Genomic DNA, 19,989 nt, shown 5'->3' on the forward strand with positions numbered 1-19,989 from the left:
GTTGCCGCTATAACAACAATTACTAAAAACAGAATAAAATAAATATGAAAGTGTGGCTCCCATTCAACAAACGTGATTTTTTGGCGTTTTTTGCGTAATGGTACGGAACCGCACCTGGCTGGTTTTTATTATGAAAAAGCTACTGCCTTCAGTTCAGACTTCCAACCCAGAGTAATAAATAAGTCTATCGGGTTAGTTCGAATTCTCACGATGTGACTATCCTTTACCGAGAAGCGACTAGCAAATATCACTACAACTGACAAATAAAACAAAGTCCCCCGCCGCGTCTGTCTGTTTGTGTAAGTATGTTCGAGATGAACTCAAAAACTACTGAACGGATTTTCATGCGGTTTTCACCTATCCATAGAGTGATTCTTGAGGAAGGTTTAGGTGTATAATTTGTCAAGTTTTGTGTAACCCGTGCGAAGCCGGGGCGCGGGTCGCCACTCAAATGATATGTTTCGGACATCAGATACGAAATATTACACATAATAGGTATTACAGAGATAAAATCGTAGTACACAGCCACACGTGCAAGGCTAAAGATTATAAATAATACGTATTTACTATTTACTTGAAGAAAGCATTATCGGCAGGCATATGATTTCGCTTATCTGAGCCTTGAGATTTGTGATAAAACGACCATAACATTCCATTGAAACCATGACGTTATTTTTCAGTGTTTAGCCGTATCAAATGATAAACATTAGTACCGTAAAGTACTTTGAATCACTGGGAAACATTTTCGATTTTTATGTTTGTTATGTCTATTTTTTTATTTACAAAAGCATATGCTACGCTAAGTTATAGTATGTCGATTTGTAGCGGGCCCCGAACTGCCAATCTTTTGTCTATTGTTAAGTAAAACCGCACGTGCTACTTACCTGCAAATAATGGTCTTAATTATTCTAATTGGCACCTGCGGGCTCAGCACGGTTCCATTTTTATCGACTATCACTATGCGCGTCCCTTTCGCACTTACATACTTGTTAGAACGTGACAGGCATGGTGACAAGGGATAAAAACGCGACCGTGCTAAGCCGCCTGAGCGCGGGCTAGTCCAACGCTCAAAAAACCAGTGTAGGTGCGCTCTCCGATACCGCGCCTTTGTTACGTATCTGGATGACACATGGACACTTTAGACTGGTTCGACTCGCCAGCACTCAGTAACCGTAGATAATTACACGACCCTTTTTTTACAGGTATTGGCACGTGCGGTTTTACTTAACAATAGACAAAGGATTAGCGGCTCGGGGCCAGATACAAATCGACAGACTATAATTATTAATACGAATCGGTTTCTCATTTCAAATACGTACAAGCACCTTGTTTATTGACTGTGATGTACCTATGCATAATGAATATAATGATGCACTTAAAATGCATAAGTTAATGTATGGCCTGATATAAACTGAACTGTTTATGGATCTATTTACCCGACAGTTGCAGTTGCACTTTTAAGTATCGTCAGATAGGTGCATCACAGTTGCTGCGTATAAAACACATACATGTACAATGTATTTACACCTATGATGACGAAATAAATGTTTGATTGATTGATGGATTGACCTACTAAATGTATTTTCACCTATTATGATGAAATAAAAATGATCGATTTTTTTAAGGAAGTGTATTATTTACAAGTGCATGTTTAACTGTCTTTGTAAGGGTTTTATTTTCAATGTGTATGTGCTTTATTTATGTTTTTAATGTCACTGGCTCACTGGTCTTACATAATTAAACTCAACACATATGTATATAGCAACAAACAAGTCAAATAGAAGCTGGTAATAAAAATTATTCATCAGTATTTGCTTAGCGTAGGGAAACTACTTTACAAGCTGACAAAAAAAACTTGTATGATTTGCATTGTACTTATTATGTCTGTCTGTATGCCACGTAATATAAGGAAAAAACTATTAAATCTATAGAAAAACTGGAATCATAAGAGCAGTACCTACATGACTGTAATTGTAATAAAAATATGGGACAGTCCATAGCAATAATCACAAAAATTGTGACATATGATATGAAACATTCAACCGGAGTTAATTTAAAGCAAATATAGGTGATATCATGATGTTAAATACCAGTTAATTATGTTTTAGTTTGTACAAAGAATTATACTTTCCACTAATTATCTTATCTATACTGACTTAAACACAATTAAGATTGCCTAAGCCAGGTAAGCAATGTCTCATTCAATCATAGATATAGTTTTTTAGTAAAAAGGTAAACAATCTTGGCGTGTCTTTTTATTAAAAAACACTTTTGAAAAATAAGTCACGGCAAATATGTAAACAATTATGAATCATATACAATTATTTACATTCTTTTGCTTTCATAAGTAATAGTTACTGATTATTAAAAAGCTTGTCAATTAAAAGACACGTCAAGATCGCGTAGTCTTTTTCTAATGCTAAAAACAACGAATTATAGAAACAGTTTCAATACTGAGATACTGACATGTAGTAGAAATTTTCTGAGATGATTTCTTGGCTCGAGCCCTAATCTGTTAAACAAAAGCCTTTGTTTCTTTTATGCAGAGCCATCTATGGCACGTACCAAAGCAACAATGTTGTTTAGTTAAAAATAACTATTCTCATAGTATTAAGGTTAGAAATGTAACAACTCATTTGAAGAACAATCAGTCTTCCGCACACAGGTCAATTTTTTTGGAGATATCAAAACATGTTATCTCCAAATGGGCAGATGAATTTGAACCATATATATATGATGATAGAATTGCTTATTAAACGGGCTTGTTCCCATTCACTTATGAGTTATTAGCAGTAGCAAGCTCTGCATAAAGGAAACAATACCCTTTGTTTAACAGATTACGTGTTTGAGCACAAGAAATGACTTCAGAACATTCCAACTAGGGTAATTGAGTCAGTTTACCGTCCGGTGTCAGTTTCCGTCCACTGACGGATTAGCAAATAATACATTATTAATTTTTAATTTTTAATTTTCTACTAGCAAAAAATATTTTTTATGTATATAGATAAATTGTTTAGATATTAAGGATTGCAATAAGTCCAAATTTGTGCAGCAATTAAGGTTTATATTCAAATTTCGTCAAGTGGACGAAAACTAGCGCAATGACCCTATACAATGTGTATTACCATTGGAAGTAAGACTTTGATATTGAAATGTAGTCGCCATCAGATATATCAGACCGGCCAAGGTGCTCACAAATATCTGAACACACCTCTATTATCAAGGCATTAGAGTGTGTGTTCAGATATTTTTGAGCACCTTGCCTGCTCCGATATATCTGATGGCGACTGTACTTCCGAGATTCTATAAAGTACTAAATTGTTATCCCATTATTAATAAAACTTTACAAGCCTGAATTAATTAATTTACGTATTCATATCTTATAAATACACAAAATGACATGGTCTTATACAAACGATCAATAGCTAATTTAGGTGTGAAGTGTGTGTTTGACGACCGGTCTGGCCTAGTGGGTAGTGACCCTGCCTATGAAGCCGATGGTCCCGGGTTTGAATCCTGGTAAGGGCATTTATTTGTATGATGATGCAGATATTTGTTCCTGAGTCATGGTTGTTTTCTATGTATTTAAGTATTTATATAGTATATATATCGTTGTCTGAGTACCCACAACACAAGCTTTCTTGAGGTTACCGTGGGGCTTAGTCAATTTGCGTAAAAATGTCCTATAATATTTATTTATTTATATTTATTTTATTTAATGTATAAAGCAATTAAAATGTTCTCATAAGCAGTGGGGAAACACTCCTGACTTCGGGCAAACTCGGCTCCGCTCGGCTCAGCATTGCTCCGAGCAATTATTAGGGTTGGGACCACTTGACGTCCTTTTGCGTGCACGACCACAGATAATCACTTGAATTTTGACAACCCTAAATAGCCGAAAAGAATAGTGTCATACATTAGAAAGGAAACTTCGGTTTTGTAGGAAGTGACCTTTCTGTACGGCAGTACTATTATTTTATTGTGTCATAAGATAGAATAAACTTAAATTATAATAAACATCCATATCCGGAGTTCTTGATAAGGAAGCAGGAAGATACATTAACAAAGAAAGTTATTGACCATGAAGTTAAAAATATTCACAGAGTATTCGATTGAGTCGAGGTCGAAATAAAAATGATAAAAAACACAGATAACGGCGCCGATATTGAATGAAAAACGTAGCTGCAATTTCTCAACATTGTATTACAATACAAGGTTACATCATACTGCGTGCTAAAAAATATACGGAAACCTTCCAAAAATGTGAAATACCGCGAGTATCGTTCATATACTAAGGTTTAAGTACTTAATAAGTTTAATAAAGGAAACATACCCGATAACTGTTTTCAGTCATATCTTTGTAGGTTTTGTAACATTGCTTCGCTATTCTTGATAGGTTTTTAATTGAAAAAGACATTAAAACTAGTTAAAATCGGTAGAGGAAATCCAAAAACAATTAATGTATGGGAGTGACACTGACATGCGCAAAGTGTTTTCCAGTATTATCGACAACGTGATAACAGTGTTGCCTGGATGATAAATTAATTTTCCCGAATTTTTACTACATTTTATACAGGATGGCTAAAAAATAACTGCATTCCGTTGCCAGGGAGGTATTGGGATTATACTGAGCAACTTTTACTATGGGACCAACCCCGAAATCGCTAAAAAAAAAATTACCCTCCCATTCCCAAATTTTTTTTGCGATTGTGTGGTGATCTCGTAGTAAAAGTTGCTCAGTATAATCCCAAAACCTCCCTGGCAACGGGAATGCAGTAATTTTTTAGCCATCCTGTATACAAATACTGAATACATCTCGCTGGCCCTATATTACAGGGTTCTATGTTTCACTTTTATCGAATTGAAATTTGAACATTGTCATAGTGACATGAAGCCGAATTTCAACTATCTTGAAAATGTAACATAGAACGCTGTAATATTGGGCCAGCGATCTGTCAAGCCATTTCCGTCAGTAGAAAAAGCGGCAAATTTAAATAATGTAGACGCGAAGGGTTATCGTTTCATGGAAAATTTAAAGTTCGCCTTTTTCTACTCATACAGTTGTTTGACAGACTAGTTAATCCAGAAAAAAAAATATTTCCTTGTCTACTTAATTTCGGTTTCAATGCACGGATATGAATCATACCTATATATTATTATAATAACCGTGATAGCGTTAAGATATCAAGTTCAATAGGTAACTACATGTTCTAGCTATCGCAAGTCGCAAGCCGGCATACGTCACCGCGGTGGCATGATTCAATGCAAAAAAATGCACATAATATCGTTACTGAGGTATGGACAGACAGGCATTTTCTGGCGAAGCCTAGAGCCTCACGACGTTAAGGCTTGCTGGCTAAAGATTAGAGCCAGAAAATGCATGTTTCCAACTTTCCACTATGGTATCCAACTATGCATAGTTATTTCTTAATTAATGTGAGGAAATATAATAAAAATACCTATATCGCAAACAATATTCGAAGACTTACCTGATACCGTAGCAGTACCTAATATACTTAGGAATGCTTTTATTTAGAATTAAAAATGTTATGATTCTGTATAACTATCGATTTTTTTATTGCACTCTATCAAGTGTAGGTACTAATTTTATGATACTGACTACATATGTATATGTATTAACAGTATCAGTGTCTTGGCTGTAGCTGTAAACTTATACTTAGTGTTTGCCTGAATAAAGAATAAAGAATCAACCGTCTTCAGTAAAGAATTATTTAAAATTACAAAACAATAAAATGAATTCCATTAACAAAGAACTAAATTTGCCGCCGTTTTTATTGTGTTTTTCTTCTAACCACAAACAATTAAAAATAATGTAACGAAAAGAGAAATGTTTGAGTACGGGGATTTTACGACTGATTTTTTTTAACACACTTATATTAATTTTACGTGTATTGTAAATAATAATGTAAAAAAAAACTTGCAAATCGATTTTAACCTCCTACTTATAGCTGTATCGATCTGAAACTTTGCACTTACATATATGAATTTGTTTTGACAGGTCTAATTTTTCTGAGCGTTAAGTACAATCGACAATTTTTTTTTTATGTTTTTTGGCATAAACTTATTCTAAAAGTAAAAGCTTAAAAGGTTATATTTTTTTTACTTCTAGTCTAGGAGTAAAGAAACCTAGAAAACCCCATTATTACCGCACCGGTTTTCTTTTCTAATTTAAAAAGATAAATATCATGCACTTTTCGTGTTCGATATACGAAAGAAAATAAAGGCATTTCCAAGGATGTCTGAGAAAAATAGATTTTCATACTGCACCGCACCAAATTTTTGATAAACCGTTAAAAAAAGGACTGTTAAACATTTACCTTCGCCATTATAGAAAACTACTCGCAAGTAATGGATTAAAGTGTTATTTTCACTATTAATTTAATATTAAAAACACCGATTATTTAACGATTCACATACGCGTGAGTCCAACGCGAGATATAAATAGGTACTGAGCTACTGAGTGGGCGAGCGAGCGAGACACAGCGAAAAACCAATACACCCTATCGGTTGTGACGTGGTTGTGACTGACTAGGGCTGCCATACGTCAGGATGTCCCGTGACATGTCCGGATTTTTGGTCCTTTGTCAGGATTGCAATGTGCGTAATTCGGCATTTTTTGGAAGAGTTAGTTGTATAAGGGCCGAGGAAAGGAAAGGTTATCCGAGATTTAAAAATTGTGAGGCGTTAAGGGGTATAAAGTTTCGAAATGAAGATGAATGTAATGAAGGATTTTATCTTTTTTTAAACTTTATTTACGTATATTTTCCGTATATTTCTAATATAGTATATTTAGAGTTAGACCAAGAAAAGCCTGAAACGATTTTGTTATTTATAAGTAGGTACGTCATAATTTCACAAATGTTAGACGTTTAAAATAACACTTGCACTGCGTGGTCTATGGCAATCGTTGCAGACTTATATTGGTCTTACTCTATGAACATTAAAACTGTTTAATATTTAATAAACTTGAATTTCGTCTGAAATGTCAGGATTTATAGGGTGATGTCCGGAATTTTGTCAGGATATTCTATTTATTCTTATGGCAACCCTATGACTGACAGATGCGTAAGCGTGAGCAGGACGGACCTAACGAACGCGCCCGACCACTCCCGAAGCGCAACCATTGAAAAATGATTGTACGTTATACTACAAATAAGGTAGGTATTTGACTGACAAGCCAAATCAGCATCTTTTTTCGAACTGTCAAAACAATTGGCCACGATGGAAGTTTGTATGAAACACAGACATTATGACGTCACGGTCAAGTTACATACTCTTTATAGTTCGTTCAGATTTATTACTAAGCTAAGTTGGCAGCTATTATGATTGTACAGTCAGCAGCAATAGTTGCTAAGCGGGCGAGGTGTTCAAAATGATCTTGACGCGACTTTATTGTTAAGAGAATAAGAGCGCGTCAAGGTAATTTTGAACACTTCGCCCGCTTAGCAACTTCTGCTGCTGACTGTACACTGTGCAAGTGCTATTTAAACGTCATAATTTTATAGAAGTTATTTATTTATTTATTTAAACTTTATTGCACAAAATACAAATAAAATGTACAAATGGCGGACTTAATGCCTAAAGGCATTCTCTACCAGTCAACCATAGGGCTAAACAGAGATGTAATAAAAATGGTGCAAGAAGAAGAGTAAGAGAATTCAATTATGCAGCAGCATGAAAAGCAGTATAAGTATATATATTTTAGAATCCCTCGCTAATGCTCTGGATAGCGATGCCGTCATATAGCGGCCGTCTCCATACAAATACTACGACATCCATATTTAGCCGTATTATTTAGTATGGAGACGGCCGCTATATGACGGCAGCGCTATCGTAGGAAAACCGATCTTAAGCTGTAGATATGGATATTATGTAATAAAGATGATAACGTAATTTAATACATTTCTCATTTTTAGGGTTCCGTACCCAAAAGGTAAAACGGGACTATTACTAAGACTTCGCTGTCCGTCCGTCCGTCCGTCCGTCCGTCCGTCTGTCCGTCCGTCCGTCCGTCCGTCCGTCCGTCTGTCTGTCACCAGGCTGTATCTCACGAACCGTGATAGCTAGACAGTTGAAATTTTCACAGATGATGTATTTCTGTTGCCGCTATAACAACAAATACTAAAAACAGAATAAAATAAAGATTTAAATGGGGCTCCCATACAACAAACGTGATTATTGACAAAAGTTAAGCAACGTCGGGCGTGGTCAGTACTTGGATGGGTGACCGTTTTTTTTTTGCTCTTTTTCCGTTTTTTTTTCATTATGGTACGGAACCCTTCGTGCGCGAGTCCGACTCGCACTTGCCCGGTTTTTTATTTAAATGACATGATGTATGTATGTAATCATGTAATGAGTTTCATAATTACTTAGTGCAATCTAATTGTGACGTTTTCAACTAAAAGATACCACATTGTCGGCTATCGATATTAAGGTTAATTTCAAATTAAAGCTTTATGGAAATATTCTCTTACTGACAACCGACAATAAGGACCCTTTTAGTTGAAAATGGCACAATTAATGCAGTTAGAAAAAACGGTCTCTCAGAAAAACGCATTTAACTAATTTGCAAGACCGAAGTGATCCCATAAGTGTTCCGTGAACAATGTTTTGTACGGAACACTAAAAACGGGTGGTCTATCTCGTGAGAGACTGTCGCGGCGCTCTTCTGCTAACTTGCTAAGCCAGGGGTCTCCAAACTTTCGCGCGGGCCACCGTCGGCCACCCCTGACCCTGTGCTAATAGACCAATAGTGGGACCGGATTTTTGCACTAAAAGTTTTGATAATTCTAAAGATGAAAAAGTGATACTTATCTGACATGGGACATATTTTTAAGCATATTTGTAAAATATGACGAAAAGTTAGAACGAGCGTTAGATATAAATTAGGTATTTATATATTTTTAGTAATGATTTTTTAATATTGAATTAAAGTGCAATGTTTAAGTTCCATCGTTTATAATATGTATGACGCTTTATAATGTAAAATTATTAGAAATTTTTTTAACGTGCTTCTTAGTCAAACTACAAATTAGCTTATTATTTTGTCGATATTGAATTAAAGTTTAATAAATCCACAACAACATATCTAAATTCTTAAGTTAATAGGCAAGCTAAAAATTTAGAAGAATAAGATATATGCTTTAGAATTAATATGCGTTTTTTGTCCTATAATATCTAATATTGAATTAGAGTCTGTAAAAATAAGTCTATTACTATAAAATAATATACGCAGCCATATTATGGAAAATAAGAAATTTCGGTGTGTAGCTTGCATTGTAATAGTAAAATATATTTAAAAAGGCGCGAAATTCATACATACGCCGCGCTGGTCCGTCAGTGTCGCCGGCGCGCCGCCCGAGACCCTATCATAGCCTACCTATACCTCGCCCCTCGCCTCGCCCCACCTCCCGCTCACAGCACTGTCTGTCTTTTCTTATCATTCATTTGTTTGTTTACTGTGGACATATATAAATTAGATGCGGACATTACGTGAAATTAAAGGGGTCCCTTTGTTTCCCATAAAGTTTTAAGTCATAATGTATTGTTTGTCATATAAGAACCTTCGGGCTCTCGAATTAAGGTTTATTTTTGAATGGCCTTAGTAGCAGTGTGATAGCGTTGACTCGGCTCGGAGAGTTGGCGAATTGGCGATTCATTCGCCGAGTTAGCGGATCGGATACCAAGTTATCAGTTAGTTTAGTGGCCGAGTTGATTAGGAAGAACATTTGAATTTCGAAATTGTAATAAAAATGTACATGATATTCACAACTATTTTTTACCATAGTTTGTCAAAGGACTGTCTCATTTCAAACAGAGAGAATCATCATACTATCTTTGACTTACACTAGTACTAGCACCCAAAAGAAAAGGATGAATATAGTTTTTTGTTTTTATTTACTGACAAATTGGTTTGACCGACTATAGTATACCTATTTCTGGTTCCTATTGTCATGTCCTGTCCTATTCAACGTCAATATCATATTATGTATATTATAAACCAACTGCTCAATATTACACGTATACATATTGAATATACAATAAGGTAAGTGACCTCACCTTATTGTATATTCCGTGTCGGCCGTATATGCCTATATACGGCCCACCTTAAATTAAAATGTTTTTTTTTAATAAACAGGATATTAAGTATGAAAAACTCACTCAAATAGGTATCTTATTTATTGAAGTTTCTTCATTATACCAAAATAGTTATAAAAATATTACGATACTCTTGGAAAATATACCTTTTATAAAAGTCCTATTGTGGGCCTTATTGAACACTAGCAGGGTATTACTTAATCCCGCAAAAAATAATAATTTAGACAGTAGACAATAACAGATTTTATTGTTTTTAACTTAAGAGTTATACATATACAAATAACAATATTTGGTACTTCACAACAAGAGGATATTTATAATAAGTTAAAAATAATTCTTTTGGGCCTTATTAACTAAAGATATAAAAATTGTCTAGTTTACGCGAAAATAGTAGGTAACTAAAGTCACTAAACATAAAGCTTTATTATTATTATGTTTTAACATCTGGGGGCACGGCAGTGCCCCCGCCAAGACGAGCAAAGCGCAAGGGCACTATCTACCTTTTCTCGAAGCGCTTCGTCGTTTTTTGGAACCCTCATAACTTGGGGTTGGATTATACTAGATAAACAAAGTTCTCGGACTTACTAAGCATATCAATTGCATAGCTCTTATACTTTAGATTTTATTCATATCTAAAAACTTCGATTTCGTCACTGACTCACTCACTTGATGATTATCAATACCTTTAGGGTACTTCCTGAAGTCCTCTAAGAAGCTGAAATTTGATATGTAAGATAGTTTTAGTACACAAACAACAAATAAATTCAAAAACTTGAATTTTTTAATCCCTAAGGGGATGATGAGGGGGTTTAATCTTGTATGGGGAATCAATAATCGCTGAACCGATTTAGTTGAAATTTGGTATGTAGATAGGTATTGTTATGGGGAAGGATATAGAATAGATTTCAACCTTAAAGTTTACCCTTACGGGCTGAAGGCAGATTTCAACCCCAAAGTTTACCCTTACGGGGTGAAGGGTTTATATGGGGAATCAGTAAGAAGTACATTGTGTAACAGATGCCCCCAGATACTTATTTCAGGATTTTTAATAGTAAATCACCCCCAACCCTTTAAATTAGGGGATGGAAGATTGTCATAAGCAACTTACAAAAAGAAGTGAAATCCCACCAAAAACATTTTGATGTAAAATGTTGCCCAGACGAAACCATAAGGCTCGCACTGTCAAAAAGTTATCAGATCTCTTGCCAAGGTTCTAACTCTACAAACCCTAACTTCACTAGCTCTACACCTTAGTCAAAGTATGTAGCTCGGCCGTTTCGTTTCTACAAGAACTATTGTATGTATAATAAAAAAACCGCCCAAGTGCAAGTCGGACTCGCGTTCCAAGGGTTCCGTACATTACACAATTTTTAACAATATGTTTTTTTAGTGAAAAGTGAGTAAAATGTCTTTTAAAAACCCGTAGGGATCGGATCAAAAACTAAGTACTTAAGTCCGACTCACGCCACAGATTATACAATAGTTCTTACGAACAGATACTTATCTCTCAAACAAAACGCAAGTACCTACCGTTTTGATACCTACACAAAAATACAATGGAGTGACCTTCAACGCGCCGCTCCCCGCACCGCGCGCACCGGCACAACGCTAGGGTTGCTGACGCTTAGAAATGATAAATAAATACCCACTTAAACAGAGGAGTGAAATAAAAGGAAAGCAAAATCTTAAATTATACCTAATATTCCAATTATGATTTAGTGTTTGCGAAATAGTCATTTTAAAAGGTCATATGTCCCTGCAGTAACCGCAGTGTTTACGCCGTTTTATAAACCGCGCAATAATCCCAGCAAGAATTAGTTTTAAAACTTCGTGTAATTTAAAACCAGATAGAGATTAATGTTACATAGTAAAGAAAAATAATAGAAACCCCATGAATAAAGGTAATGAGTAGGCACTTTCCGGTGTAAACTTACTGTCGTTAAAATAAACATTTACCAAAATAAATTAAAAATTTACTACCTATTTCAAATAGATAGATATCTAAATCTATACATTTGTCACACATATTAAACATTACATGTTTAATTAAAGAAATTCAATAGTAGGTAGGTACCTACTACCCGCGCGATTCGAACTTTAAGATATCGCGCCGTTAGACTTCACTAGATATGAAATAGTAAAGATATGTGACGTTCCACGGGAAAAGGTACCTTATGGCGGCTGGCGCTTACGCTTATTATTATCGCCACTCCAATATTCAGTCGGGGCAATGGTACCTTTTGCCGTGGAACGTCACATATCTTTACTATTTCTTATCTAGTGCATCTCTAATTCATTTCCCGAATCCCGCCGTCCGTGTAACTATCGTAAAAATTGACAGTGCGGCGCGCGGTGACGTGCGTACGTGAGCGCGTGTGGCAACCAACTGGCTTGCTTTTCTACCGTGAACGGGAGCAGATTCGTAGGTATTAATCCGAGCTCGCGCAGAGAGTTCCATAGGCCTGCTCACGCTTAGCTCCACATTTCTAATAGGTTTTCCTGTCATCTATAGGTAAAGAGCTAATATGTGTATTTTTTTCATAATAATAAGACCCAGTAGTTTCGGAGATAAGGGTAATGTTAATTTTTTGCCTGTTTTCTTAAATAACTTCTAAACTATTTATTTTAAAATTATGAAAAAAATATATTTGAGATTCTAATTCTAAAATGAGCCCCTTCATTTGATATATAACAAAGATATAGTTTTTTTTCTTCTATTTATCATTCATCTCAAAAGTGACCCCTTTATTTAAATTTATATTACATATTTACTTTACATGTATGTCTTTGGGTTATAGACAAGTTTCAACTTATTAGTCCAGTAGTTTCGGAGCAAATAGGCTGTGACAGACGGACAGCCAGACACACGAGTGATCCTATAAGGGTTCAGTTTTATTCCTTTTGAGGTACGGAACCCTAAAAATAATGATTATAATAAGTTTTTCACCTTATGCCCATGTGGCGGTAGCAAAACAGCCAAGCCACATATTTTGACTAAGGTGTAGAGTTAGTGAAGGGGCTTGTAGAGTTTGAAGCTTGGCTCGACAAGAGATCTGATAACTTTTTAACAGTGCGAGTCTTAGGCTTATGGTTTCGTCTTAGCAACATTTTACATGAAAATGTTTTTGGTGGGATAATTTTTTACAGTATAAATATTTATTCGTAACAGTTAGTATTATCTTTTAACATGATTTTTACTGTACATCTGGGCCCTATTTCACCAACGTGACAGGTGCGACATTTGTCGACATCACTGTTACTGACGTCACAGGCCTTTATAGGCTACGGTAACCGCTTACCATCAGACGAGCGGTGTGGTTGTTTGCCACCAACCAGTGTTGGGCGTAACTAATTACTCGTGTAATTTAATTATATGTAATTAATTACTCGTGTAATTTAATTACATGTAATTAAAATGTTTGTAATTTAATTACATAAAATTTAATTACATGTAATTAATTTTTCTGTGTAATTTGCAATTGTGATTACATTAATTAGTAATTAAATTACTCAATTACTTTTCATTTACCTTTTTAATAATATGCAAATATGAACAAATTTACTTGTAGTAATTATAAAGAAAAACTTTTAAGAATTCCATTATACGCTGGATAACGTTATAACATATTTTTTATCCCTGGAATCATACCTTTACAGGGTACTATGTGACAAACCACGTTGAATATGGCGGTCGGCGCTTACGTCGCGTAGCACCGCATTAGTTTGCACGATGCACATCCCTGGTGCGCCGGGTGCGGGCCAGCCCCAACCCTATCCTGTGTGTGATAGCGGACAGACTTGACTGCCCGTGTATGAGACACTGCTGCGAAATGCATGTTTCCAGCAGTGTATATATATTGTAATAGTTAATTAGGTACTAACATTAGGAACGTAAGTCTACTAACAAATCTGTATGAGTCCATAGTTGCTCGAAATAAATATTTTTCATTTCATTTTCATTTCATTAGTATTAGGGCGCCGGTAATAATGACGTAAGTGCCGACCTAAGGTGCCTTTCGGGTTGGACTGTAGCAAAGGGGGGGCTGGGACTTGGACAATTGTCACAAGAAATACGACAGTTGTCACGAAATTCCGACACAGAACTCATTTACTGTCATGAATTACCGAAAGTTCTTTGAAATCTTGTGTCAATTGTCATCATAAACATCACAAGAAAGCTACCTGTTTTTTGCCGATATAATAAAGTTTTTTTTTAATAATACAATGATAGTGACAAACAGGAATAAGGCCCGTCCGATGGTAAGCTATAACCGTAGCCCATGGATGCCTGTGACGTCAGCAACAATGTCACGTTGGTGAAATAGGGCCCTGGTGCTACATTACGACACCGGTGCTATAATAAGCACATTAAAACACTCCCTTTGGCCGTGTTTTAAAATTCGTCATTCGTTGCAAAATTTCTATTTTTCGCACTTCTATCGTAAATAACTACCTATGTATTAATAAAAAAAGTTACCTATATAAGTAAGTAGTTACTGCCTTTAAAAAGTATAAGTGTCTAAATGTTATTAGACTTTTTGATTCTTTAAAACGTCTTTAGGTCAATAAAGCAAGTGAAAAATTATTAGAGTTAGACCAAGAAAAGTCTGCAGCGATTTGGACAGCCCACGCAGTGAAGGTGTTATTTATAAGTCATAATTTCATAGAAGTTTCTTCAAATTGGCCTTATTAATGAGTGATTAAAAATATTCTAAATTATCTAAAAATATTTTAATCTATTATTTCATCTCATACGTTCAATAAGGCCCGGGACTGGACCTTTTTACCTGCACTGACAGTGGATCTTCTTAGCAACAAGTACAAATTCAGAATAATAGGGAGCAACTGCTATTTTTGAATGCTGGGCCTTGTTACCCGCCGGGCCTCATATGCCTGCACCTCACCTACCTTATTTATTTGTTTTACAAGGGGAAAATTTGTTGATTAATCATGCTAATATTGATACCCAAACAAGCGAAACATTCTAAAATTGAACCACAAGCGTAGCGAGTGGTTCGTAAAGTTGAACCTCGAGCGTAGTGAAGGTTTCAAGGGACGAGGGTTAAATAAAATGTTCACTACATCAGCTCGTAAAGGCCCTCTTGATTGTTCGAAACGGATAAGAAGAGTGGCATTTAATTTGATGCAAATTTTGAGTTGTTTCCGTAGGTATACTCGTAAAGCTCAGTTGGTTGGTAAAATTGACTTTAAAATGATAAATATTGAATAACGTTAGTTTGAAATTGATTTAAACGATAAAGTAAATATTATCGGAGATATATATATCGGATATCGCTCTTAAACAAAAAATATATGTCGCTAGTCATTTATAACCTAAAAGCGCCAAATTACGCAAAATTATATTGAAATGACACCTGTCTATTGAATTTGAAGAATACTTTAACAAGGGTGGTTATCTGTATGACAATGCACCTAAAATAATTTTCAAATGTATCTATTATTTCTATACTTAACACGATAACGAATTCTACGTAAACCAAACCGCGGGCAATCCCTAGTACATATAGAAATAAATAAGTGTAGGTAAGTTTCCATTAGTGTACCTACTATTAACAATATAACTATTTATCATTGATAATAATTTTATAAACGTTTTGCGTATTTTTTACGGGCACCGCGCTAATCGCTAGCCCGCCACCGTCGATCGCTGCCTCCTGCCACGCGCGAAAACGCCGCGCGTTTGAAATGTAACTCAATATAAGCGCGGAATGCATACTTACGTATCAGTATTTAGTGTCGCCGTGATTTTATATTTCTAATATTTTGTGTGGGAACTAAGATCTTTATTATGACCGTGTAATATTAACTCTACAAACTTTAATTCAATATTGGCTATACTGCTTAACCAGAAATCAATATCTAGACAAGCACATTGTCTACATTTCTAATTTTTTACAAGTATACTAAGTTCCTAGATAATATCGTAATTTTACAATATCAGCTACTTTAATTCTTTATTGACAAAGTAATTCGTGTTTTTACGTTCACCAGAAAGCAGCTGTTCCAGATTTCTAAAAACCGAATATTGTGAATAAATTAAAGTGTTATTGAACATGTTACAGTTTTTTGTAACTTTAATTTTATATTTACATAGTTATTTAGCAAAATTGAAATATTTAAATATGGCCGAACGCTCCACCTATAATTTTCTAATATTTTACATAAATGTTATTTAACATGCATGCAATAACATATCAAAAAAGAAAAAACTTTAATGTTATCAAAACCCATTTTTGTTCCACCGCTGGTCTATAAGCTAAGCGAAAACGGTACGCGTCGGTACTGTACGGATGTCTGCCGTCTCCAATTCTTCCTCAATTGCTCAAAAGGTTCACTGGAAGAGATCCCTTAAAGGGATACGTTCGCCTTTGTACTACTTTACTAATGACCAGTGTTTTTTTCGTGTTTTTTTGTACAGTAAAGTGTTTTACTACTATGAACTACTAAGCCTTATACAGATACAGTCAGCTACAATAATATGTTACACAACGAAGGCCGCAAAAATATGTGACAGACTCTTATGGCTTTACAAATAAGATGTTGTCAGATATTTTTGCGGCCTTCGTTGTACCAGTGGGGAGACACTCCTAACTTCGGTCGAACTCGGCTCCGCTCGGCTCAGCATTGCTCCGAGCAATTTTTAGGGTTGGCACCACGTGACTTCCTTTTGCGTGCACGACCACAGATAAGATAATCACTTGATTTTTGACAACCCTAAACAGCCGAAAGGGATAGTGCCATGTATTAGAAAGAGATAGATTCGACCCTGAACCGCTGTCAAACTTCGGGTTTGTAGGAAGCGTCCTTTCTGTACGGTAGTACTATTATTTCTTCTGTGGTTGTACAACATATTATTGCAGGTGACTGGTACATAGCACAATTTCTTACAAATAAAGTAATTCTTTAATGTCCTTTTGTAAGACCGACGGTAAAAACACGATTAGGTCACGTTTACTGACTCGTGATTGTATCTCATTCCTATTGTCTGGCAAATCCAGTACGTACTTAATTAAACGAGTCGGACTCGCGCACGAAGGGTTCCGTACCAGGGGGGCGATTTTTGAATTTCGACCGCTCGATTTCGTGTATTTCGTTCAATAATATCTCCAGTACCCGGCATTTAAATTCTACTAATAGAATTGAAAACGAGTGGTCAATACCACTCGATTCCCAATTTATATCGCTCGTATTTCAAAAATTGGCATTTCTCTGTTTTCCACCGATTTTCGAGTGACAAAATCGAACGCTCGAAATTCAAAAACGCAAAAAACTGTACGCAAAAAACGGCAAAAATTCATTCTGTTTTTTTGTTGTTATAGCGGTATCAGAAATACATCACGGTTCATGAGATACAGCCTGGTGACAGACAGACAGATGGACAGACAGACGGACAGACAGACAGATAGACGGAACAGCGGAGTCTTAGTAATAGGATCCCGTTTTTACCCTTTGGGTACGGAACCCTAAAAAGAAGTTTGCTACATTTTACGTTTTAGATAAAGCATCAGGTTATCACGCTAATTTTATGCGGTAAAATGATGAAATAAATAAATAGTATTAATTGCGCTGTGTAAGATAACTTTATCGTTGTCCCCAATAAGTACCCAAAAAATCATCATGTTTAAGTCCTTCTACGGAGTTTTTTCTAATAAAAAAAAAACGATTTAACTTTATGCTCCTGTAACAGCGAACCGTCCGTCAAATAACATTTAGTTTATTTACCCGACTATCCGGCAAGATGTATAAGCTAGCAACACTGAAAATTTTCAAAAATACAACAGTCTGTGCCGTTGACAAATGAGCACAAATGAGGTTACTAAAAAAGCATAGATAATGTAAAATGTTTACAACTGTCAGGAATATTAAAAAAAGTCAGTCTTTGGTTTATGTTTGACACCGACCTTTTCAGTAGAAAAAGGCGCGAAATTCTAATTAGTGTTCCGTATTTTCTATGGGAGATCAACCCATCGCTTTTTTAATTTGCCGCCCTTGTCTACTGACAATTTGGCTGTGCCAGAGTATAATTTTCCTTGATTGCAGCTTTGCCAGCAGCAGATTTGCCTGATTGAAAAATGGTAGCAGCTCCATCTGCCAATTTGTATGTTTATCTATTTAAACAAGCCGGCAGAAAATCCAATTTTAAATGTTCATGTGTTTCATAATCAAACGTTTGCGCATTTTTAGTGACGGGAAATTGTTGATAAAAAGTATAAAATATAGATGGTCAAGCAAATCTTGTCAGTAGAAAAAGGCGCGAAATTCAAATTTTCTATGAGACGATATCCATTCGCGCCTACATTTTTCAAATTTGCCGCCTTTTTTTACTGACAAGATTTGCTTGACCATCTATAGTTTGCTAAAATCTCACTTGTTTTCGAAACTTAGAAAAGTGACATTAAGTAATTCAAACAACTAAAGTGTTATTTAATAGTTATTTACGATACAAGTGCCAATAATAGTAAATTGAATTACCTATTCGCACGTGTATCGTGCAACGTTTTACAGTACATATGGCCCTTTAAATTTTCGACGTAGTTACGTAATGTGCTCATTATAGCACGGGGTGTCGTAATGGTGCACCAGGTGTACTGTAAACGTCATTAACGTAGCTTGGTCTAACTCAGGGATGTTGCGAACATCTTTATATAAAGTTATATACTTACTGAGTATAATTGCATGAATTCTATAGTAATTTAAATTGTATTTTTCTTATTTACTCGTAATGCATGTTAATTATAAGATGTAATAATGTTTTGAAAAGATGTGTCCCGCCGAGTTTGTTGCCGGTCCCGTATTGGGATACCCTTCTCCAATTGAGGGGGGATTTAAATCTTCTCGAGGCAGAGGTGTACGGTTGGAGCCGGTATAGCTTTATTTGACGTTCATAAGCGCATTGTAATATGCCTACTTGAATAAACTATTTTTTATCTTTATCTTTATCATCCGCATCCGCATCCGCAACCGCGGAACTTCCGCATTATTTTCAACATCCGCATCTGCATTCGCATCCGCATAAAATCGATGCGGAGCTTATGCGGATGCGGATGTCGAACAAGTCGATACAGGAACGTCTTAGCGGTGGCGTAAGTGCTAGGTAATTTTGTCATACCTATAACGAAATCGATAACGCACCTATATTCTTGTTCAAATACTAAACGTTTCGTTTTTTTAAATAAAAAAAATACTAAAAATGTAATATTTGACGTTTTCTAAGTACCTAATGTTTACATCCGCATCCGCATCCGCGGATGTGCGTCTTTAAGAGCCAACGGGAGTGGTCATTTCTCCATACAAACGTACTCCTCGTTTTCCTCCGTGGTTTTTGAAGCTAGAGCAATGATTTTTTCAACACAGATTAATATTGTCAATATCTGTGTCGGACCGTTTTGCTTTTTTTGATATTTTTGTTTTTTAAGGCGCTAGAGCCCTTCAAAAATGGCCAAAATGGCCTAATTGACTATGCCGCAATGAGAGGCGTGGCATTCAAAACTGATATCAATTAGCCGAAAAAGCAAAACGGTCCGACACAGATAATTTCATAATCATTTAGATTTCCAAATTTGGTTACGATTGGTTAGTTTTGGAGGAGGAAACAGAGGAGTACGAAACCTCGATTTTTGAGAATTTTACGCAGGATTTTTCGTTTTGTCCTTATCGCACTACTTTTAGGTGCCGCTTCCGTTAGCGAGACGGGTAACATATTTACCTAAAATATTTAAAACTCAGCTCCTGTTTCGTCTTAAATATCCGCATCCGCATCCGCATCCGCGGATGTCAAAAAATATATGCATCAGCAACATCCCTGGTCTAACTCAACTTACTTTAGCTTCGTTGATAACTCTGGCCGAC

At 35.8% G+C, this 19,989-nt stretch overlaps 1 protein-coding gene and 1 long non-coding RNA gene across 3 annotated transcripts in view; one reads left to right on the forward strand and one right to left on the reverse strand.

The window, feature by feature from the left end:
• Positions 1-6,472, reverse strand: part of LOC134803737 (choline/ethanolamine kinase) — a 35,652-nt gene extending 29,180 nt beyond the window's left edge. Inside the window, exon 1 of one of the 2 annotated variants that reach the window (XM_063776556.1) lies at positions 6,339-6,472. In XM_063776556.1, coding sequence (XP_063632626.1) covers positions 6,339-6,347 — 9 coding nt within the window. In that variant the 5' untranslated portion in view covers positions 6,348-6,472. Of the gene's footprint in view, positions 1-4,333; positions 4,483-6,338 lie in introns of those variants that run through there. The other variant, XM_063776555.1, reaches the window with a different exon arrangement.
• LOC134803822 (uncharacterized) overlaps positions 1-19,989 on the forward strand; it is a 117,446-nt gene that overhangs the window by 70,478 nt on the left and 26,979 nt on the right. The window lies entirely within an intron of this gene.

The sequence above is a fragment of the Cydia splendana genome, chromosome 27 (genome assembly GCF_910591565.1).
Source record: "Cydia splendana chromosome 27, ilCydSple1.2, whole genome shotgun sequence".
NCBI lineage: Eukaryota > Metazoa > Arthropoda > Insecta > Lepidoptera > Tortricidae > Cydia > Cydia splendana.